This window comes from Eptatretus burgeri, chromosome 1 (genome assembly GCF_056783735.1).
Source record: "Eptatretus burgeri isolate ZD-2024b chromosome 1, Ebu_testis_v1, whole genome shotgun sequence".
In the NCBI taxonomy this organism is placed as follows: Eukaryota; Metazoa; Chordata; class Myxini; order Myxiniformes; family Myxinidae; genus Eptatretus; species Eptatretus burgeri.
In genome coordinates, this window is record NC_140961.1 from 39,910,685 (window position 1) to 39,935,082 (window position 24,398).

Consider the following 24,398-nt stretch of genomic DNA (forward strand, 5'->3'; position numbering starts at 1 on the left):
AAATAAAATAAATATAACCCGGGTGACGTGCATGAAGCAAAAACACACCGACTGCTTATAATTAAAAACACATCACAGCACTGGAAAACGTGGGGACAGGAATACACTGTACACACTGTAAATGGTGGGGACTTGTAATACCCTCCACCACCTGGAGACGGCGCTACACGATACACATTTACATAGAGAATATGTGTCTCCTCCCCCCTCACCCCCAAGATCACCGGCAAAGATAAAAACACACAGATACATGAATTGGGGTCATGATAATCCAATGTAGCAAGTCTGGATGGAATCAGCCCAGAACTGTAGGAATCGCACAACACACACACACACACACACACACACACACACACACACACACACACACACACACACACACACACACACACACACACACACACACACACACACACACACAGACACAGACACAGACACAGACACAGACACACACACACACACTTATATGGTGAATTTACCCTCTCTCACCACGACGAGGTGACGTCACATGACATGACACATTTACATGGTGAATCTTCGTCGACCTTCCCTCCCGAACCCACGTTGACTACATGTAAAACCAAGGAGTCCATGTTCACCACCAGGTCCAACTTGGTCCATGTGCCAAGACCGGTGGTGATTGGCCGAGACCAGTTTTGGCGGGATTGGTGTTACACACAAAAAGAGATAAGCCGGTAGGCGACGTGGGTGGTCGCTACATAATTGCATACTCGTCATTCAGTTTTTGACGGATCGGGCTGAAATTTTTTGACAAAGAGGTTGATGAGAGTGCACATAAAAGCGCGGAAGCCGATTTTTGATTTTCGAAAAAAATATTTTTCGGATTTTTTTCAAAAATTTCAAAGTCCCCGTTGCTAGGCAACGGTGGCATCCATCGCAACGGTGCTCAAAAACGTACAACTGGATCCTGGTATGAACCTACCAGTAAAGTTTCATCCAAATCGGATTACTCCTCTGGCCTCCAGAGCTGTCCATTACAAACATACAGACAGACAGACGGACGGAAAACCTGAGAATAACGGAAGTCCAGCAACCACCCAACAATCACATTTATTTATTTATGAGATAACCACTCGATCACGGATTGGCTGCTTAAATACACGTGATCCTTCACTGCCTGGTACAGTACACAATTGAGTGTGAGTGAGTGATACGGTTGACGAGGGAGCACACCTGGCACCGGGTGTGTAGATGCTCATTGCGCCGCCTCCAGTCGTCGGGAGTGAACTGAGTGAGAGAAGGGAAACGTAGAGGGCTCACTGCGTTGGGACGAGGCTCAAAGCAGGTATCCCAGGTATCCCAGGTGTCCGAGGGTAGCCACGGCAGCTCGTTCACCTTGGTGGGTCGCGAGAGCATGTACTTGCGAATGTACGCAGGGGCAGAGTCAGGTGGAAAGGACGAGTCCATCGTGAGCCGATATCACCCGCGATGCCCGAACCCGTATCTGCGTTGCGGCGTTCCAAAGTGACGTCACAATGGGAATGGGCGTGGCTTTCCTGGTGAGCAACAAATCGAACGAGAACGGTGTCATGGTGATACCGGAGGTTCGAATGAGTGAAGCTCATTGGTCATAAATGTTACCTTGAAGGTGTAAACATTCACTCGTTCGTCTTATTGTGATCCTTTGTGATTATGACGTCACACCTACACATTTCTTTGCATAATTACTTGTACTATCAATTAACATGAGTGTGCTATATAAACACAAGTATAGGACAACAAACTCCCCAATAACGACATGAATAGGTAAAAATAATAATAATTTTTTATAACACACTTGGGACAATGACCTTAATCAGGAGTGTAAATAACCGTGACGTCAGAACCACCGCATAATGTGTTTGAGCAGGTATTCACAATGTGTAATTAAATAAATAAATGCTCGTTTGTAAAATCCGTTCCATTGATCCTGAGAAACCTTGGAGTACGGTCATTGGTCCACATGATGTGATAAACATCACAGGTAAGGATACCTCCACCTGGCTTATGGTGGGGAGGGTTACCTGGCGGACTGGGTGACGGTCCAACTCGAGGTAGGCTGGGTGTTCTTCGTCGTCCTACACCTTGTACCTGGTACGAGACGAACTGAATTGCTCAAGCATGAACCCGATGGCCGCTCCAGCCTTCACTTCCATCCTCCAGGTACAGGGTCTTGATGGTTGTAAATGGAGTGGATCTGTGACGACATCTCACTTTGTCCTGTTCTCAGGTTTCACAGGTGTGTGGGCGCACACACACACACACACACACTCCGACCCCCCCCCCCCCCCCCACTGCTGCACCCATCACTCAGTGCCTGAAATTTGATCAATGATGCAAAATGCATGGACCTTCTAAATGGTGGAAATAACCCTAACCCTAACCCTAACTCTAATCAGCCATGCATTACGAGGGTCCACTACAAAACGACTACGGTACCGTACGTACCTCTTTAGAGAGGGGGGGGCAATTATTCCCACCTTTTAATGCGGTTAGCAAGGGAACGTTTTGTGTCCAAGTCTTTCACGAACTGGCTGACCAGGCTTGACTTTGGACTGAAGCATAGGTATTTGAAATATGACGAGGCTGCCGGCGATGACTAGTCCACTACTCTACACGAAAGACCCCGTGCGATCTTTTCAGTGCACCAACTAGTGCGAGCACACAGGACACCCGGCTTAACGTCCATCTGCGGAATGGCATGCTTTGCGATGCAACGCCAGGCCTTGCGGACCACCAATCTGACAGTTTAACATCTGGTCGGGAATCGAACCCAGATTAGACTCAACTCCAAGTTGAGCTCTTCCTCCGCACCCCCCCACTGTGTCAGATACATTGGGGATGAGAAAAGGACTACATGTGTTTTGAGTTGGTTGTTGGAGCATCGAGTTGAGGAACACAAAAAGTTTGTAAAACCTTCACACAAACAACTGTAGGTGCAGTTTCAGATCAAAGCTTGATTTTCAGAAAATATATATATTTATTAAAATTTTTAACATCACTCCTCCAATCCAAGCCTTCAGATCCTCCACAGCTGCTCCAGCTTGCCTCGTGTGGTCCTCGGGTAACTCCCTCCTGGTCCAATTCCCCAAATCAAACCTTTCCACTCTTTTGTGGAACTGGCTTTTAACACCAATTACAAGGGCATTGCTTCGAGAGTTCACAATGGAGAAATCGACAAAAGTATCTGGAATTTGAATCGAGGATCCCACTCGACGTGCTCAGATGGTTCAACCTTGATCTTCCCACCAGAGCTTCACCCAAGCGGTGCACCACCATCTCATATCATCACCCACCCATACCCATACACAATTGTACTCAAATTAACTCCACCTAACCGAACCAACTACCTTAGTTTCAGGTTATTGGCCTTCCTCTCTATTCCTGTCCTGTTCGTTCACATTCCCAACGGTGTCCCAAGCGCCCAAATGTCACTGCGTTGCCTTTTTACCTCCACCACAGAAGGTGCACGGAGGTCATGTTTTCACCCTTGTCTGTCCATTTGTTTATTTGTGAACAGGACATGTCAAAAAGTTGCGGACGGATTTGGACGAAATTTGGTGGAGACCTTGGGAATGAGACACGGACAAAGTCATGAGATCCGAATCTGCATCTCTATCTGAGAATTTTTCCACTGATTCTTCACCATCGAGTGATTGGGCTACAACGATATATCGCACGATATCTGAAAAAAATTATGGACCGATTCAGACGAAACTTGCAGGATGAGTTAGTTGGTTTAGGTGACAAGAACAAGGTGATTAAATTTTAGTTCAAGCCGACAAAAACAAGCGAATTCAATTTTCAGACAGGTCCGAATCCTGATTCACCACATACAAAGCTTTCATCCGCAGCCTGATGGAGTACTGCTCTCTCCTCCGGGCTGGTGCTCCTGCCTCACACCTTTCTCGGCTTCACGCTGTAGAAACCAGGGCTTTTAGGATCATTGGTATCTCATGAAATGAAGCCGAGTCTTTGCGTATCTCACTCTCTCGCCGCGGGAAGGTCGGTGATCTTTCTGTCTTCAACAGTCTCCTCTCTGGCCTTGTACCCCCTGATCTGTCTGTGATCTGTCCCCCCCCACCCCTCATCTTTCTGCAGGGCACTCAAGTTCCGCTAGCAACCCCCTTCTGGTGAAACTACCAAAAATCAAGAATCGCTGCTGACCTTCATTCTTTCATTCCTCTCTTTTCCCACCTCTGGGACAAACTTCCACACTCTCTTCAATCCCACTCTTCCCTCCAGGTCTTCAAAACAGCTGTTCACCACCATCTCTTATCTTCCCCCATCCAAAACCATAATCTTTTATACCCCCGTTAATCCATCCCAAACCCACCTCCTTCAAATTCCCTGCTTTCCTTCCCGAAAGCCCCTGCGGTGTCCATCTTGTTGACCACATGTATCCACCGCTCTCCCTTCCACAGATCTCATGTCTCTGTTCCCCACTGTTTTGTGCTTCCCTCTCCTGCCCCTCTTGTTTCCTGCTCTCGTTGTTATACGTTCTGTGTGTTAGCTCTTATATGAGCCACGACATCGTATACAAAAAATAAAAAAATAAAATCCAGATCCGGACTATCAGTGGGATACAAAATGTAAACTAATCAGTCTGGCGGCGGTGGACGTTCTACCTGAGCGGCCGTTCTCGTCACCTTCTGTTGCGTCACTCTTCCATGAGCCGAGCTAGATCTTGTAAATAAAAAAGAAAAACTCCTCCATTTTACCAAGTGAAGAATTTTACTGATCTGTTGTGAAATGCTATTTGGAAAAAAAAAACCAGCTCGTTTCCTTCTGTGTGATCACCAGACACTGGAAAGTTTCATGAGCACATTGGTAACGGTCTTCGGTCCTATCCAGGATGTCATACGAAAAGCAGAACAAGGAGGTATTCCTTAGTCACAGCATGTACAGTGGAATGGTGCAGGAAGCAAAAAGGGATGTTTGGATAACGACCAGAAAATGATGATTATCGAGTTTAGAGATACTCCAACCAACAAATTGCAACCCAACTGTTGACAGTATCATGGAATCAGGCATGAGGAAGTTGATGACATGAAAAGAAGGTGAAGGCAGATAAGAGTAGATGGTTAGAATTGCCAAATAAAGCGTACTAGACATTTATACCCATCGCTTTGTTGACAGATTTAAACAAAAGACGGCGTGTTGTACTTCACAAACATTCTGCTCTATTCACTCCATAATTTACCCGAGGTTATCTTCCATCTGCTTGGAAGTCAGCCGACATCACCTTCGTCAGCCATCCTTGCTGCTGAAATATGGCGTGAGTCAAAAAAATCACCTACGCTTCACTGCGAAGCTCCGTGTGTATGGTTTGGTTTGAACCTCTGCTTAAAATGAGTGAAATGAAACATTTTGAAAACTTTGAATTATTCTCACTCAGATTTCAACATCACCGTAATGCAAATCTTATCAAGTTGTTTAAACTTTATTTATATATATAAAAAAGATGATTTGTAATACCAGATACCACCAGGTGGCACTGTACCATAAACATTTACATCGAGAGAATTGGGGTCTTCCCCCCCTACCCTCACACCCTCCCCCAGATATGCTACCCAGACAGAAACCGCACTTGGAGTACCCTTAGGAAACATGCAAAAGTTGGTTGGATTTGGTTCAGGAGTTTTAAATTTTTAGAAACATATATAAAGAAATAAACACTAATTGAGTTCTATAGTCGAGAAGTATAAATTAGTAGGAAAAGAACCCGAAAGCCAAATCCAGTCTGTTGCAAATGACCAAACAATGGTCGAACTGATGAAGTCGATCAAAAGGAATTGATGAAATTGGTTCGGCTGATGAAGCTCGTCCAAGATTCAACTGATGTAGACTATCGTTGTCATCTGAGTACTTACAGTCGCTCATGATGCTGGGATCCTAAGGTTCAACCTCGATTTAACCTGAAACTGGAGTGGCACTTGTTTCAGTAACCTGAAACTTGTTTCTCATCTCCCAATGTCCTTGTAAATCACGTAAAAGTACACCGATGTTTTCGTCTAATGAACTCGACCGACGCGAGATGCATCTGCAAACTCATCCATGGGCATTGGATTAAAGAGAGAAAAAGAAAAATGCACAACAACAATATACGACCCCAGCACGAGTCCGAGTTCACCCTTTGAACCCCCTGAAGGCAAATCAAGTGGAAGTTCATTTCTACGGGCACATGTCGAGGAATTAGCTTCACCAAATCTAAGCGAAGATGCTGTAAGTGACAACCAATAGCTCCAACCTGTACAAGGTGCTTTGTCGATCTCTAATCAAGACTAATGAAGAAGAAAAAAAAAAGAAGTCTTTGGTATGACTCACCCAGGATTTGAACCACTGGCCGAGACTCAGAGCGGACGCTCTAATCATTACGCCACTGAGTCTGGTCTTTTACCAAGGTGTCACTCCAGTTTCAGGTGTATGGTCTCAATGGTCTCATCACCTGCTGTTAATTGAAGAGGAAGAGCAGGGTGGAGATTGAAGCAAACTTTTTCCTGTACCCTCTGTGAAAAGGAAAAGTTGTGTTATAACTCACCAAGCCTCAGACAGGCAACCGTGGTCGTTTCACAATCGCAATCATGTCTTCATGGGAAAGAGGAAGGTCTGTCGGCACAAGATACGGAGAGGCAGACCGCGGGGTCAGCCCACAACCGTATGGTTCATAGTGAGTGAGTAATGGTAAATGCAAACTAACATCCTTGGTTAAATGTTGAGAGATCTAACTACTGGCCCAAGTCAATGTAGGTGACCCATGTTGGCATACTCTACTCCCTGAAACACTTCAACCGTACCTAATGGAGTACTTTTTACATTAACCCAAAGTGTTCAAATCTTCTTTTCAACCATTTCTTTCTTTTCTGTTTGTCATTCCCTTCTCCCCTCCCATCAGTGTCCACCCTTAAGCTTCCTCTTTACATTTTCATTGCAGTACTTTGATGGTGCCTGTGCTGCTTGCTGAAAAGGTATTGTCAGTGTTTGTGATTACCACCATTGCTATACTTGCTTTCCATGGATATACTAAATACAAGGAGATCAAAAAACATTTTTTTTTAAACATATTTTATCCTTAGTAAGTGATTGTACTGCATTAAAGTCAGAGAGTTAGAGTATGGATTATACCAATTCGAGTAAAATCTATATTTTGCAATTGTGAGGACATTTCATGCTCTGGGTCGTCTATCTGGTGCACGGTGAGTTGGCGCAAAGACAAGATAGCTGTGGAACTCTTATTATTACAAGACATGCGTCAGACAGGATGGTGCAGAGATAGGGAACTTGCCTTTGAGCTGCCTAGTCTGGGTTAGATTCCTGCGCTGACGGTAAAATCTCAGATTGGAGCTGACCAGTTACAGGGGTCACGCGCACAAAGCGCACTGTCCATCAGATGGCCGTTAAGCCTGCTGTCCCATCTGTTAGCATTGGTTGGCGAACATTAAAAAAAAAGTCCCACGGTGTCTTTTGACAAGGAGTAGGTGAATTACGAGGTAGCCAAAGCTGCCAGATGGAATCAGATACCTAGGTTACCGTCAACATACTGGCTAAGTTCCAAATTTCTGTCCAAATCAGCTCGAGTTGAAGGTCGTGCCAGGTCTGGCTAGGTGGTTCTTTAAAGACATGGGCCAAAGTCTCCTTCCCCACCCAGCTCTCCCTCACTTCAGTTGACCCCACAACGTGGAATTGATTGGGCTCATTGAAGTCGAGTATTATTGCACGTTTGTGTGTGCGCACGCGCGTGCGTGTTTTTGGTGCGTGTCCAGCGCACGTCAAGTTTTGTCGATTATTACATTTAATTTGTCAGCTCATGGGTCTGATTAATTTACTTTATTTCAAATGAGAAAAGGGAAAATTTAACAATCAAAATAAAAAACCCTCAGTCTTTTTAATTTACTCCAAGGTTGGATGCAAATACTTCTGGTTGATCGGTGGAGCCGAAACAAACATTTGGATATTAAGATTGATTGTCGTACAACCTTCCAATGAGTAGGTGTAGGTAGGTATACATTCCAAATCTATATAAGATTCGCCAAACTCAATCCCTTGCATAGCTCCACTTGCTTTAACTTATCGGATGTACAACTGGCTCGATGCGCCACGTACACAGAAATTGGTAACATTTTCAGGGATAATGCAGGATAAGCAGTTTCACCCCAATATCTACAGGTATGTCATCACCTAATATTAGAGGGAAATTTTCACATCCTTTTGTTTTTTTTTTTTTGTCTGTGCTGTCTCAGGTTTACAGACACCGAGGTCAGACTCCAAACCTTATTTTCCCAGACTCTGACTAAATGTAAGTATTTAGATTGGAGACTTCATAACTTGCAATGATTTATAGGGCTGACAGGATGGCCGAGAAGTACGCACACTCACCTCTAAGCTGTCTAGCCTGGGTTTGAATCCCGACCCAGCTATGAACTGTCATCCCGGTGTTTCACAGGCAGGTTGATTCGTCAATGTGTGTGCTATCCCTCGGATGGACGTTAAACTGTCGACATCAATTGGTGGACATTAAAGATCCCACGGTGTCCCTCGTGAAGAGTCGGCAAGCACCCTTACCAAATTCCAAATCCTTAACGTTACTACTGCTGGGAAGGCAATGGCAAACCACCCAATATAACCCTTGCTCAGAAACTGCATTGGCAGCACCACCGCTCTGTACCAGAGTATGGTGTACCAGAATCAGATATGGGATTTGAACTTGGGATCTCAGCATAATGGGGAAATTGTTGTACAACCTTGGAAAGAGATGGCAACACAAACCAGACTGAGCATTATGATGTAATGCTTCTTGTTGTCTCTTTCAACCATTATGTTCAATGGTTTATGGTACTTATGCTCCATTCACTTTGGTTTCCATGATCTCTTCATTCCCTTTGTGTACTTTTTTTGTCCTTTTGTTTTGCTCTCAATGTACTATGACTTACTCCCAACCAAAAATTATACAATGAAAGCAACCAAAGGTCTAAAATGACCACAAATTCCCTGATGGTTCATATTCCCCAAGGCTCCATATTATCCTTCTCCCCCATCTTGCGTTTCTTTTGGCAATGATACGAGTTCCATTACAAGGAACTTCAAAGCAGGAGGCCATAAGGCCTACCAAGCTTGTACAATGATTTCCAACCTATGGTTGTTATCCTTTCAAATTGTGAGAGGCAAACAACAAAGCAGTACGTACCATTTTTAGCTCGCCTGTTCGAAGAACAGAGAGCTATAGCGATACCCCCGGCGTGAGCGAGTGTGAAAATTTTAAGTTTTTGATGCAAGTTATTTTTTTCCTTTCTAATGTTTTCATACATACATACATACATACATACATACATACATACATACATACATATATATATATATATATATATATATATATATATATATATCGGGGCGAGCCTGGTGTTGGCACAGTGGTCAGGGCAGTGGCTTGGGATCCAAAAGGTCCTGAGTTCAAGCCCCGTTGGGTCACTGAATTAATACACCAGGGGGTTGACTCAGCCTGTCATCCTTCCGAGGTTGGCGAAATGAGTACGAGTATACTGGACGGTGTATACCCGGGTTAAAATAGGTGTACCATATCCCTGTGTCGTAAGAGGCGACCAGGGTTGCGTCAGGAAGGGGCATCCGGCGTAAAACATGTGTCAAATCACTATGCGGATCATATGGATGATCCGCTGTGGCGACCCCTAACAGGATCAGCTGAAAGAAGAAGAAGAAGATATATATCGGGGCGTATTATGTGATAACGGTCGTCCGTCCTGTCCGTCCGTCCGTTCCTGTCCGCACTCTAACTCCCAAAGTTTTCAACTTTCACGTTTCATATTTGGTACATAGGTACAGACTGTGGAGACGGTGTGTCGCGACATACGTTCGTCAACTAAAGTGGTTGCCATGGCAACCAGGATGCTGTTTTCCACGTAGTAGCACAATTCTGTATATACCTTCTTGTTCGGGCGTATATTGTGCTCACTTGCGCTCTTGTTACTGATTACGATATACAAATACATATATTGCTTTATAATTATACTTCACTGCAATGCTTTATAAAAAAAAATATTAATTATTAGACGAGTCTTTTAAAAACGATAAATGTATAAACAGGCGAGCATTGGGTGGCTTTGACACCAACTCTCTGGTTAAAGTCTTCGCTACAGCCGGACCGGGGTTCAAACCGCTGACCTACCAGACTCAGAGCAGACACTTCAACCATTATGCCACCGCGTCCGATTAAACGATGTGGAGGATGAGGGAATCAAACCCACTACTTGCATGCTAAGCAAGTGCTCTACCACGCGACATCATTTCCCTTGCACAAAATTGTGCATTTGCTTCGTCGGGGTCAGCCCGTTTCCCCTTACTCCGGTGAGTAAAGTCTCGGTCGGCAGCAGTTTTGAGGACCGTTTACTTGCTGGTTTATTGTCATGATATCCAGCTAATAATGCTCGGTCATTGAAACCCTGGTAACGCAAACTCAGATTATACTTCGCTTTTGCTCTCCAATTGGTTTGTATTTCTCAGATCAGTTGTGATCTATGGAGGAATTTTCTGTATTTTGCGACCCATTCTCTTTTCAAATTAAGAACAGCCTCAGGACAAGTGGGAATTTTTTGATATAAACAAAGATATCAATACAATCATGCACCTACATCGAACTTAAACTTCCTGTTTGATCAAGAAGACAACATATTCACAAAAAGTGGTAAATGTCTCCTTTGTCTTCTTATCCTACATTCCAATGAGTTCAGGGATTACATGGAAACACTAGTCCATGCATTTTTACCTTTGCCACCTAAGGTGGACGCAGGTGATATATTCACCCGTGTTTGTCTGTGTGAGTACGATATCTCAAAAAGATTTGGACGGGTTATGAGAAAACTAGGTTGATGAGTTGGTTCGGTGACGAACAAGCTGATTCGATTTTGGTTCAGGTCCGGATGCAGATCCGGCCTTTCAGTGGGATACAAAAACGTAAACTGTTCAGCCTGGCGGAGGTATGCGCTCTACCGAGTGCCATTCCAGTTGTTTCCTCTTTGAAATAGAAGTCATTTCAAATTAATGAATTGGAAAAAAAAAAGTTTTAGAGAATTGAATTTGTACAGAAATTTTCTGTAAGGTTCACTTGACTGCACCTGGATGGGTTTGAGGGTTGTGGAGTAGCGGCTGAAACCCAAATCCTGTCCAGGTTCCCTCTGATGACTCGAATGCAGTGTTTGGTCGTCTGTTTGATGACAGGATCTGATTATTATCATGTTTTCACTTTGTATTCAATGCAAATTTGCACCAATTTGGCAACAATTACAACTTCAGTGAATTTCCCAATCATTTCTCGTAAAGACAGCCATGCATTGTCCCCGATTGGGCACAACCTATGTGATGTCACAAGTGCGTTTCACAGCCAATCGTGGACAAGATGTGGTGGTTTCTAAAGAAAACAGGGAAATTCTCTAAAGTTGCAGTTGCATGCAATTATCGTATTACTGGACGACCCGTGAACCCGTTGGGTTCCCGTTGTGACAGCGGTTGACGAAAAAAATCATTTCAAGGAAAAAAAAACAAGAAAGCTCCAGCGAACTTTACCGCTGAGGTTGTTTGCATTGATCAAATACTCCCAAAGAGGACTTGACTGAATCGGGAATTGATTTTTTAATAATTTTTTTCATTGCCCAATTTGAACGAAACTTGATAGTGCACACCGCAGTAGAATGGTGAGTAAGGTGGCCCTAAAATTTTTGCGCTATCGTGTACCGTTTTGGCTGTATTTCTGGAACATACATACATACATACATACATACAAGATGAGAGTTTTAGTAATATATAGATATTTGAAAATTTGAAACGCATGACATCAAATAAAGTAAATTGTTTTTTTTTTGTTTTCTTTAAAATTTCTGACCGTTAACCAGTATTTGCACATCTTGCAGGCTGTTGTCTCGTTGTAATGGCACTTCCTCATCCGGACATCTTCCTCTGCCTCTTTGCATGCTGCTTGTTTGCTCACTCATGCTCTGCTCCGGTAACTTCTGCCACCACCATTGCTTCCACCACCGACGTTGCGTTCGAGGTTGAGAGTAACAACACCAACGGCAATTCCTTGCCAACATCTGCCCTCGAGGAAGAAACGACCACATCTGCATCCGTGATCACATCTTCATCCGTGAAAGACGTGACATCTGCATCCAAGGAAAAAACGACCACATCCGCATCTGAGGAAGACACGACCACAGCTGTTTACACAACACAAACACCATCAATAAAAATTGCCAATGAAACAGCAACAAGTGTTTCCAACGTGACAGCAACAACGTTCACCTCAATAGAAATTGTAACAACAGAAACAGAAACATTAGGCAACACAACAACTGCAAATGGCATAAATCCACCATCCAGCTCTTTGAAACCAAAATGGCAGCAAACAACAACCCCTGCAACCACCTCTATCACCATCACTCCTGGAAGTTCATTTTGGTCAAATTTGTTGAGAACGCACTGGTTGTTAGCATTAGCAATAGTTGTAGTAATTATAGTGTTCAGTATTATGGTTATCATCATCTCACTGTGGTGTAGAAAGAAGAGGAGGATGGAAGGGGACTATAAGGTGGCACATGGTTCAGACATGTGGGCTGGAGAGCTGAGCACGCAGCACAGGGAGATGGCAGAGCAAGATATTTTGAACAAAGAAGACAGAGTGGAGAGAACCGAGGAAGGTTTAGGAAATAGTGACGATAGAAATGGTGGACAGGAAAAAGTGCAGGGGGGTTTGGGAGACGATGTAGAAATAAAAATCTGCAACATGGATTTCCAGACGTTTTCAAAGCATAAACATTCGGAACCCCAGCAGGGTCAAAAGAAAGCGGACGAAGAACGGAACAAGCCTGGCAGCACGGAGAATGTGGTGGAAATGGAATTGGAATCAGCCATGGGATCTATGGGGTCAAATTTCCAGTTTCTCGGGATATATAATGGGATGAAAGACACAGCGTCCACAGACACTTTAACTTCGGCGCTAACACGTGACGAAGAATCCATTGCGAAGACCGAACTATGAGATGATGGAGGTAATCAATGAGAATAAGTTACTGCCGATAACCATGTACGGGTTGCGAGCGATGCTTGAATACATGGAAGATAACGAGATAGGAATTTTTATGGAGAAATTATGTTGGGTTGGGTTGTCAAATATTCTCCTTTTCGAATACATCAATAATATAAAGATGACCCCAAACAGAGATTATATGAGCTTTGCTATTTCCTGGCAGAAAAGTGAAAGTGCAGAGATACCCCACTGGCAAAGAATGTAGCTTCTCCTTCTCTTCCGCAGCTTTCAGAATATCCACTACTGTAATTTCACAGCAAATGGAACACAAAAAGGATTATGCTTAGATGTGATAATCTGGCGAAGGGAACCCTTGATATCTCATGACGTGCGTACAGATTCTTACCCTGAAGACACTCAAACTGATGGATCAAGGTTGCTCATTCGGGGCTTCACCGAGAATGTTCCTCAAGTTCAGAAACGAATGAGCGAAACATCACATTGCCAACTTGCACCAGTTTGAGACTGGAACAAGACCCTTGATTTGGCAATGTCCCAGCATGGACAAGAGCTTTCCGTCGCTCGCCGTACCTTGACATGCAGAAGTATACGAGAAGCGACGAGTCTGCGTGTCCGGTGGAAAAGATTTGGCCAAAAGCAACTTTCATTCCAATGGCATCAGGAAACCCACTCAACACCAACGAGAACATGCGACTCTTGTGGGAAACATCATCGTCCGGCACCATCGTCTGCACCGAGCTTCACCAGCAAAGGACGGACGCACGTCCGCACGCACATCTACTTTCACATAGATTGTTCATTCACAGATCCACCATAATATGTACACCCTGGAAAGGATGTGCATTCTCAATTGCTCAGTTCCATTACAATTGTGATATAAACTGTTACAATCATTCATTGTTCATGAAATTAATACACGTGTTAATTACCGGACACATTTGTAAGAATATTCAACATTTATCATACCGCTTGTTAATAACTCCATGAAAAAAAAACAAAACAACAATAAAAACCATTTAATTTGTGCAAAATAAACCAAACTTGAGTACGATTCCAGATTCGAGTCCTGCTTTAAAAATGTGAATCTCATACGTCATGAGAACTGTCGAGAAAGTTAAAATGACCCACAAATAATGTAGTTAGAGGGAACGAGCTTGTGCGTTTGTATGACATTCACATCAAAGCATGAATTTGGATATCTCATGTGTTCTGGGATCCTGAGTTCAAATTTCCCTTTGCTGTTGAATTAACAGCAGGTGGGGTTGACTCTGCCTGTCATCCTTCCGAGGTTGGCAAAATGAGTGCCAGCTTGCTGGTATCCTGTGTCGGAGTGGTGACACGTCCAGGATCGTGTCCAATAGCCAAGGAGACTGCTTCGGCAGCACCAACGCTCTGCACAGAGTATGGTCCCGATGGATGGATGGATGGATGGATGGATGGATGGATGTGTTTCTGGGTTTAACAGCGAGTTCGAAACTGTGTACGAAGTGAATTAAAATATCATGTCCATCATTTCGACATCAAACATGTCATCACTCCGTGATTCGTTTCAACCTTCAATTGTAGGTTAATGTACCGCAAGGGCAATGAACCCAAAAAGAGCACAATATTATATTAGTATGTGGGGGAAACCTCGTGTCGTATGTATGTGACGTCACAATACAACGGATTCTCAGTGGTATATTGAGACTTCCACACTCTTACTGGGCTTCTCTGTTCAAACGATGCTACTTACTTAATATGAGAAAGGAGCTACACAAGGCCTGAACTGCTGCACATGATGTCACAATTAAAATTCTGCTTCTTCTCATTTTCCTCAAAATGGTATAAGGTCTCATGCTAAGTCAGACGTGCTATCAAGTGCAGCTCAACGTGGTCTCATTAACCGTAACAAAGCAAATGAGATGAAAATCAGTCTGGGAGGTTGGCAGTTTGAACCCAGGCCGAATCATGAAAAAGACTTAAAAAATCAAAATGGTGCGTGATGCTTCCTCACTTGAGGCTCAGCATTTAGATACAAGACAAACCCTGTGTGTTGGCATCCCATGAGGGGACCGGTGAAGGAGGAGGTTCCTCCTTAATTGTTCTGCTGGCTGGAAAGAAAATAAACAGCATAAGATGGTGTCGCCAATACTCTCAAGCATCCTCAGAGGTGACATCACTTCCCCTCAAGATCACCTGCTGTGTTTGTCTGAAGTCAAGTCTGTGTGTACACATGCATGTGTCCAATTTGCATTAACAGCAGTTCCATGAGCCTTCACACAATGTTCACACACACACACACACACACACACACACACACACACACACACACACACACACACACACACACACACACACACACACACACACACACACACACACACACACACTTTCATGTGCAGCCTGTGGTTGCTGGTTGCACCATTGGTGAGGGACACAGCTATGCCGCTGATGCTATGCCCCTCTTACCAGGTACTCATTTCGCTGATTCCAGAAGGATGACAGGCTGAGTCAACCCCACCTGCTATTAATTCAGCAGCCAACAGGGCTTGAACTCAGGACCCGAGGATCCAAAGCCAGACACCCTCACCACTAAGCCAACGCCAGGCTTCATAAGACAATGTTTTTTTTTGTTTTTTTAAAATCAATTTGCTCAGTGCATTAATCAAGTATATTTTTTTAGTTTTGTTGTACATGTTGAATTAACTAATTTGCATAACATGTCATTCCACATCATCCATTTACCGATCTACTTTTACATACCAGTGGTACATGCTTGCAGATAAAAAGCAGATATTGAGGAGCATCCTACATGCAAACAAAGCAAATATAAACATTTTATATTTCATTAAGTGGATTATGGTTGCAATCTGCAAGTAGCTAAATTATTATTTATTATTTCATATGCAGCCTGTGGCTGCTGGTTGCATCATTGCTGGGATTGCAGCTGAGCCGCTGATGCAGTGCCCATTTCCTGGAAGTTGGTACTTATTTTGTGGACCTCGGAAGGATGACAGCCTGAGTCAGCACCCCTGGTGTTATTTAACGGAAAAAAACAGGGGCTCAAACTCAAGACCCGAAGATCTGAAGCCAACCAACTACTTTTAACTGTTAAGCCAAAACCACACTTCGTAGCTAAATTAATCAAGTAAATAAAACAAGCTCAAATGAGCTAAGATCCTCGTCCTCTTGATGATGACGTCATAAAAACGAATATGACGTCATTGTGATGTATCAGGTTTGCGATAAATTATCTGTGCTAATGCCCGGCTTGATTCCTGCAAACAGAATTCAAAAAGCTTGCCCAGTTTCGGAGATAATTTTTTAGGCTATTTCCATTAGCGGAGATGTTTTGACGTCATAACTTTTTTCCAGGAGGAATTTTCAAAATCGGAGATGGTTACTGTCTGCGCAGGGTATTTTTACATATATATGCCAAGTTTCAGGAAGTTTCGATGAAAACTGTAGGCTGTGAAACAAAAAAGTCCACAAGAAGAAGATGAAGAACAACAACGTGAGTAAGAATTAGAGATCCTCCACGAGGATCTAAAAATTTCAAATTAAAATTTTTTTTTTTTAACATGGTCTAGGCTCGTGGAGGAGAGATTACACAGAACAAATCAGGACATAACATATAAAGGGGAACAGCAGGAGAAAGGGGAAACACCAACAACAGGGTGGAGGACCAAAGTAGTCGGAGACGGACAAACAAGGAATGCAGGTAAGAATGATGGGTAAAGGAAAACGCAAATCGTGGACAATATGGATATGTCAGCAAAATTGTGTTTGACCAGTTTGTGATTTTGTCAAGATCTGAGGAGAGGAAAGAGGCTGCTGCCTGTCCATGAAAAGGATGAGGGATGTCACGGCAGAGAGTGGAGTCATCAGCAAAGAGATAAAGAGGATTTTCCTGGGTCAGTGAGATCATCGATGAAGATTAGGAAAAATATGGGGCCGAGAACACGACCTTGGGGTACTCCAGCCTTCACAGGGAGAGGACATGAAAAGGTTCCGTTGAGAGCCACACGTTGTCTACGAGAGTGGAGGAAGTCAGTAATGCAAGAGTGGAGTTAACCTTGGATTCCATAGGCAGACAGTTTGGAGAGCAGGGCAGGATGCCAGACCATCAAAAGCTCGAGATACACCACATGGCCAAAGGTCTGTGGACACACCTTCTAATTAGTGGATTAGGTTATTTCATCCACACCCATTGCTGACAGGTGTATAAAAATCAAGCACACGGCCATGCAATCTCCATGGACAAACATTGGCAGTAGAATGGGCCGCACTGAAGAGCTCAGTGACTTTCAACATGGCATCGTCATAGGATGCCACCTTTCCAACAAGTCAGTTCATCAAATTTCTGCCCTGCTAGTGCTGCGCCGGTCAACTGTAAGTGCTGTTATTGTGAAGTGGAAACGTCGAGGAGCAACAACAGCTCAGCCGTGAAGTGGAAGATCACACAAGCTCACAGAATGGGACTGCTGAGTCCTTTAGCGCGTAGCGCAGAAAAATCATCCGTCGGTTGTAACGCCCACGACCGAGTTCCAAACTGCCTCTGGAAGCAATGTCAGTACAAACACTGTTTGTCAAGAGCTTCATGAAATGGGTTTCCATGGCCGAGCAACCACACATAAGCCTAAGATCACCATGTGTAATGCCAAGTGTCAGTGGGAGTGGTGTAAATCTCACCGCCATTGGACTCTGGAGCATTGGAAATGTGTTCTCTGGAGTCATGAATCACGCTTCACCATCTGGCAGTCTGATGGACGAATCTGGGTTTGGCAGATGCCAGGAGAACGCTACCTGCCCAAATGCATAGTGCCAACTGTAAAGTTTGGTGGAGGAGGAATAATGGTCTGGGGCTGTTTTTCATGGTTCAGGCTCAGCCCCTGAGTTCCAGTGAAGAGAAATCTTAACACTACAGCATACAATGTCATTCGAGACGATTCTGTGCTTCCAACTTTGTGGCAACAGTTTGAGGAAGGCCCTTTCCTGTTTCAGCATGACAATTCCCCATGCACAAGGCGAGGTCCATACAGAGATGGTTTGTCGAGATCGGTTTGGAAGAACTTTACTGGTCTGCACAGAGCACTGGCCTCAACCCCATCGAACGCCTTCGGGATGAATTGGAACGTCGACTGCGAGCCAGGCCTAATCGCCCAACATCAGTGCCCGATCTCACGAATGCCCTTTTGGCTGAATGGAAGCAAATCCCCACAGCAATGTTCCAAAATATATTGGAAAGCCTTCCCAGAAGAGTGGGGGCTGTTATAGCAGAAAAGAGGGGGGGGGGACCAACTCAAAATTAATACCCATGATTTTGGAATGAGAAGTTGGACGAGCAGGTGTCCACAAACTTTTGCCCATGTCGTGTATGTCCAGAGAGACAGCCCTGATCTCACGTTTGATATTGAGGGCCTCCACCATTGTTGGTAGAGTAAAGCAGCATGTCCAAGGTAGGTATGAATCCAAATTCATAATTTTAGATGAGACTTGGACAAAAGGAATGATTTTACAGCAACTGTAATGATGGATTCCATGACTTTGCTGATAATTGGAAGAGCAGTAAGCTAATCGGTCTGTAGTTAAGGGGATCCATTTTTGCACCTTTATATGAAATGCTGTGATGTTGGCTGATTATGTTTTTGCGAAACCTCGTTTGTGGGCAGGGCTAGGTGTGGACTCCCATTGCAGAGACACATGCAGAGGCACATGTGACATGTGCACAAAATGCTAATTATGATCTCTCTGGCCAGTGTGTGCCAACCATGGTGGCACAGTGGGCTGAAGAGCCAAGACGAAAAGATGCACATATATTTTTGTAGGGACCGCCTCCGTGGGCAGGACTTGAGAGGAAGACACCGCCCAGAACAAGGAGTATGAGGGTCAAGACTGGAGAGTCTACCAGAGAGGACAAGGAGAGGCTTGTGAGAGAACTCAGTCCATGAAGAGGAGGACTAGAGTCGATCAGTAGAGTCCACCTGGAGAGCACCAGGAGAGGCTCATGTGAAAATGACGGAGACCTCGCTTGGAGAAGCCTCATGTGGAATCAACCCATGGTGGGATCACACTGTATTTGGAGGGCCTGGAGGAAATAGGACAAAAGGGGACCATGTAGCCAAGTTGAAGGCCTACCTATCGCTGACCCTGCCCGTAACTGGCTCTAGTCTCCCTCCTGGTCTCTACAGCGGACACCATCGAGTCCTCTGCCCACCCTGTGCGTCAGAGAAAAGGGAAGTCCCACCTGCATTATTGTTTTATGTTGGAAAAGTGTGATCTGTGGCACCCAGTGGGTTATGTTTCGTGGTTTATGAGTATTTCTCACTCATTGTATCCAGGTTTGTGTATTCCCATTCTCCTTTTTGTGTCTTTTGACTCGTTTGGTTTGTTCCATTGATCAGTGTCCTGTTGACCCTCTTCCCGATGCTTTTCATTATAAAAAATAAATCCTTTAAAAGGTAAGCGTGCGTTTCAGCCATTTGCTTTCCGTGTGTGATTTTCTGTTGTTTCGGCTCATTTGGGCAACCTTGAGGAATGGTAAGTGGAGTAATATTGAACGCAGTTCATTATAAAAGTCGGCAAAATGAGTGCCAGATTGCTGGTATCCTGTGTTCGAGTAGCGACCAGTCCAGGATTGTGCCCAATAGCCAGAGACTGCTTTGGCTGCACCAACGCTCTGTACAGAGTATGGTCCCAATGGATGGATGGATGGACGTGACATCTGGTGTCAGAAGTGGGATATTTTCGAACTCCCTGACTTTGACATCTGTTGTCAGGTCTTGCGATGCACAAACCAATTTAGTTCCCCCCCCCCCTCCCCAAAGGAAAATTTGAAATCAAATTTGAGTGTTAATTTTTCTATTCCATTGGAACACACACAGGAAACATGGACAAAATGGCACATGTCCATGTTGGAACAGATGGTGAGGAACAAGTGCTTGAAGGCAAGCCAAGGGTGTGGCCTAGTGAGGAGGAGCAGAGTATAGGAACGTCGCTCGTTCACAATGTCACTCAAAGCCTTTCTCCTACGGGTGTGAGGGGCCGTCGGGAGTCTGGCGTGATGTCTATCCAGGGCATGTTGCAACAATTAATGGAACAAATGAAAGATCTTGATGAGTTAAGGGCACAGATAAAAAGTGGAAAGGCAGGTTGGTTTAACTTTGGGGGGAACAAAGGAAAATTCCACGGGGCATGGTTATTGCGTAATGGTCTGGAAGAACATTGCGCCGGTGTGGATGTCTCTTTGCCCCAGAAAGAGACCGTCCATGAGACGAAAAATATTTGATTTTAGATTTTCCTTTAGCAAAGGATATTGTAAATAAATCGGCTCAGATTGATTCTCCTGCATGTACTCTTTTTGAATGTCTTCACAGCTGTGGAGGAATTCTGGGAAGGGTTTGTAACAGCAAAGGGCTTACCTTGGGAAGCCTTTCTCAGTTGCTTTATGTAGTTTATTTGGACAGAAGAGCATGGGAGGAGTCAATTTATTTAAATAATCCTAGCCACCTGGATTTAATTGATAAGGTGAGAGCTAATTGGTTATTCCCTCCGTTCACAAGTTAGAGATGTGAGCGAGTTTGTTTTACACACACACACACACACACACACACACACACACACACACACACACACACACACACACACACACACACACACACACACACACACACACACACACACACACACACACATCTCACTTGTATATCTTGTATATTAAGAACATAATGAAGCTGCATGTGTAAGAAGCCTTCAAACTCATATTGGCTGGAGAGCTGACTTGACTCCACCCACAGTGTTAAGGGGACAAAAAAATCCTGCATCTGCCATGTTGGTTTTCTGGTAAGTCTAATATGTTTTCAAAAGTTTCATATTCAAAATTTGAATTATTCGAGCTAGAAAACCACAATGTACTATATATTCTGCACAGAAGCAGTAGGCATGATTTTGCTTTGTGTACGTAAGCCAGGTTTTTTTTGGGAGGGGGGGGGCAACTATCGAGCTAGCAGTCTGGCCAATGCACCACCCAAATAAATGGATGAGCAATTTGTTTCATGAATGAAGGTTTTTTGTACGTAATTATCCAGAGTTGTCAAGGTTGAATAGTATGAAAAGACAGAATTGTCACCGTTGTCAACGAATGGTTACTGCAGGGGTGTGTTCCATTACCACGCAGATTGTAGAGCGCTCGCTAAGTGGCTTAAGCACTCAAGTACTCTACTGAAACGGTTGATAAGGAATAGCTTGCTTGGCAAGTGATAGCAAGCTTAATGGTCGTGGAACACACCCCAGGCAACAATTTCAACATAAAACAAAACAGTGTTAATTCCCGGCATGGCAATCCAGGGTGTGTTCAGTTACAAAGCAGCTAGCTAGTGCTTGCCAAGCCAGCTGTTCCTTATCAATGGTTTCAAATGGAATGCTTGCTTGAGTGCTTAAGCACTCTCCAAGAAACTATGTATAATGTATGCACATAAGCAGTAAGAATGTTTACGTTTTATGGACGTAAAAGCTTGATGTTGGCTTTACGGTCAGGGTAGCTGGCTTAAGATCTTCGGGTCTCGAGTCCAAGCCCCTGCCATTTCGTTGAATCAACACCAGGCGGGTTAACTCAGCCTGCCATTCTTCCAAGGTTGGCGAAATGATTACCAATGTGCTGGTAACAGGGGGCATTGCATCAGCAGCACAGCTGCACACCCAGAAAAAAATTATGCATCCAAGCAGCCACAGACTGCACATGAATAAATAACAAGTGGAAGTCCATGCATTGCGTGTCGAGTCATTGTGTAATTATGATGGAACATAGATGCGAAAACAGGAATCCGTATCTTAGATAAGGTTTTGACAAAATAGTGTGGTGGGATTAATTAAGATCAGAGAGTGAGTGGCATGTGAGTGAGTCGAACATCGATGCGACGTAACGCTGTGACGTAGGGTAGACGGACAATGAAAAGGAGACTGTGACGTAGGGTAGACAGACAGGACACCAAAATTTTGCCCCTCATCCCAGTGCTTAGTCGATACTCGACACGCAAAAAGTATGCAAGCCAGGTTATTCGTATTTAGCAATTGAGGCAATGGACTGTTGCCATTTTACACCAACCAAATAAAGAGATGAACGATTTACACAATAAATTAAGATTTTTGTCCGAGTTGTCAGTGCTTCATGCATGTAAACCGGGTTATTTGTATTTAGCAATTGGTTGTCAATTTACTTTTCTCAAATAAAAGGATGAGCTCTTTGTATAATAAATAAAGGTTTTTGTATGTAACATCAACAAACGACTATTGCAGGTAACAATTGCAGAATCACACAAACACTGATAATACCCGCCATGACAATACAGCCCCATGACGAGTCCTTCCACTTTGTCATTCAACAAAACTAAAAACGTTGTAACATAAAGAAGTGCTTTGAAAACCAAAAACGTTGTATATAAAGAAGTGCTTTTCCATATAAATCTCAACAAGCAACGCTGCAATGGGCAGTCTAGTGGATACGTATATATCTGCAACAGCCCCAATTTACAAAGAGTCTCAAAAAGCCCAAATCAATTCTTGCTTTGAAAATATTTTCTTTTATAAAGTCTTTGGAAAGCCCCTGTGTATCCTTGTGTTTTCAATTCCATCAAATCGTACAAGAATGCTCTTAAACCTCTGCTTTACGTGCGTAAATAAAAGCATTTTCGACACGAGTCAGAGTGCAATGTGAAAGTCTACAGCAGCACTTAAAGTATGATGTCCAACTGACGGAAAAAGCATGCACTTCACTTTGTTGCAGATTTTGGGTTGTGAGAGCTTTGTTGTGACTGAGTTTTTATTTATAGTTGTGGTATGATCAATAAAAATACACACAAGAGGTGTGGGTTACAAAGAAAGATTACTTGTTGATTCCGCCTGAAGTTTGTTAACAACAAAGCTTAATATTTTTACGAGAAAAGCTTTTACATGTGGGGACAAAAAGAGAACTTGGACACAAGGAAAGTATTCATAGCAATTGAGTTATACTTGGACTGTATCGATATTCAGGCAGTTACTGAAGAAAGTAGTGAAGGGGTGGAGGTGGAGGGGGTTGAAGGAGGGTGAGGAGCGAGGGAGGGTTTTGGAAGTTGAAAAGTTTTTGAAAGTGTATTTTTAATACAATACTGCAAAATAACGGGGAAGGTAGCATAGCCTAAGAGTAATGTACACTCACCTCTAAGTTGTTTAATTTGAGTTTGAATCTATAAACTGTCATCCTGGTGTTTCACAGGCAGGGCAACATATTGTTACGGCTGTGGAAATTCGCATTACACCATGAAGGGCCCGTAGGTGAGATATCTCTAAGTACATGTGTAGTTAGCCCCAAATCCGTTGTCGAGAGGGAATTTATGTGATTCATTCGGGCTGCGACGCTTTGAGATAGCCGTTTTTCTGTTCTATCTTTATTTTGAACCAACCACGTCTCAACCGCCATCACACAACCACCTTAAACCACCACGCCAGCCATCGTCACCAACTACAACCACGCTCCAACCCTCAGACAACAACAACAACAACAACAACAACATCACCAACAGCCATGACCTTTACCTTCACAACTCAATCCCGCAAACATCGCATCACCGTCATTCCCAAACGGCACCATCACCATCAAACCACCACCGATAAACCCTCCACCACCCTCACCTCTCTCCTTCTACGGCCATTCCCGCACCACCTGTGAACACTGAGCGTCGGGCTGTCTTGGGCTCGTTCAGCGATACGCACCGAGCCGCGAGCGCAAATAGCGGCCTTTCCGAGGGAGAATTCGGATCAGGAATGCTACACGCCCACTTCTGATCCGTCCAATTAGCAAGCACGGAGCGGCTTGGCCCTGCCTCCAGGCGCGTCTGTGTGAAATCGATATATGCAAATTCTAGGATCAGGGCAGGTTCACGCCCACTTTTCCTCCGTCCAATTGGCGAGCGTGGCTCCACCCCCGAGGTCATCCTGATCCGGATATTTGCATATTGTTTTCTTCTGCCGGCCTATAAAACGGCGAGCGCAAGGCGAATCGTGGCAGAGTGTGGCAGTATCAGTGTGTGTCAGCAGGGCAGAGTGAGTCGAGTCATCGGTGTGGCAGCGAGTTGGGTTCTGCAGTCAGCTGAGGAGAGTTGCGGGAAGAGGTAAAGGAGCTCGGGTCCGAGGCGAGAAGGACGGCGGTCGGCGACGAAGTCACGGTGTGAGATCGCTCGTCGTGGGACCCAAGCCAGCCAGCCATTCTCCTCCCCAAGGGCATCAACAATTCCCCCTTTCCCCCGCGCTGAGATAGTGCAAAAAGGGGGCCCCGTTCCCACCCTACTCCAAACGTCGTGCCAACGAAACCTGCCAAGGAGCACGGAGT

General features: G+C 44.2%; 2 protein-coding genes across 11 annotated transcripts in view; one reads left to right on the forward strand and one right to left on the reverse strand.

The window, feature by feature from the left end:
- The window catches only part of TEKT3 (tektin 3), a 62,802-nt gene extending 50,777 nt beyond the window's left edge, over positions 1–12,025 (reverse strand). For 2 of the 10 annotated variants that reach the window (XR_015057984.1, XM_085880343.1), the window contains exons 1-5: positions 11,891–12,025; positions 6,542–6,609; positions 6,328–6,451; positions 5,204–5,342; positions 1,195–1,517 (exon numbers count right to left, since the gene is read on the reverse strand). Coding sequence is in view for 9 of the 10 variants with exons in the window: in XM_085880343.1 (XP_085736469.1) it covers positions 1,195–1,428 (234 nt within the window). In the remaining variant the exon portion in view is untranslated. Of the gene's footprint in view, positions 1–1,194; positions 1,518–2,024; positions 5,147–5,203; positions 5,346–6,327; positions 6,519–6,541; positions 6,610–11,890 lie in introns of those variants that run through there. The other 8 variants (XM_085880385.1, XM_085880393.1, XM_085880364.1 and 5 more) reach the window with 8 other exon arrangements.
- Positions 11,936–14,102, forward strand: LOC147034307 (uncharacterized). The gene has a single exon (XM_085880418.1). It carries the CDS (start codon positions 11,936–11,938, stop codon positions 13,040–13,042), a length of 1,107 nt encoding a protein of 368 aa, XP_085736544.1. The 3' UTR covers positions 13,043–14,102.
- Positions 14,103–24,398: the final 10,296 nt, after the last annotated feature.

Excerpts from the sequence above, each read along its gene's own strand:
- LOC147034307 (XM_085880418.1), top strand. The coding sequence starts at position 11,936 with ATGGCACTTCCTCATCCGGACATCTTCCTCTGCCTCTTTGCATGCTGC.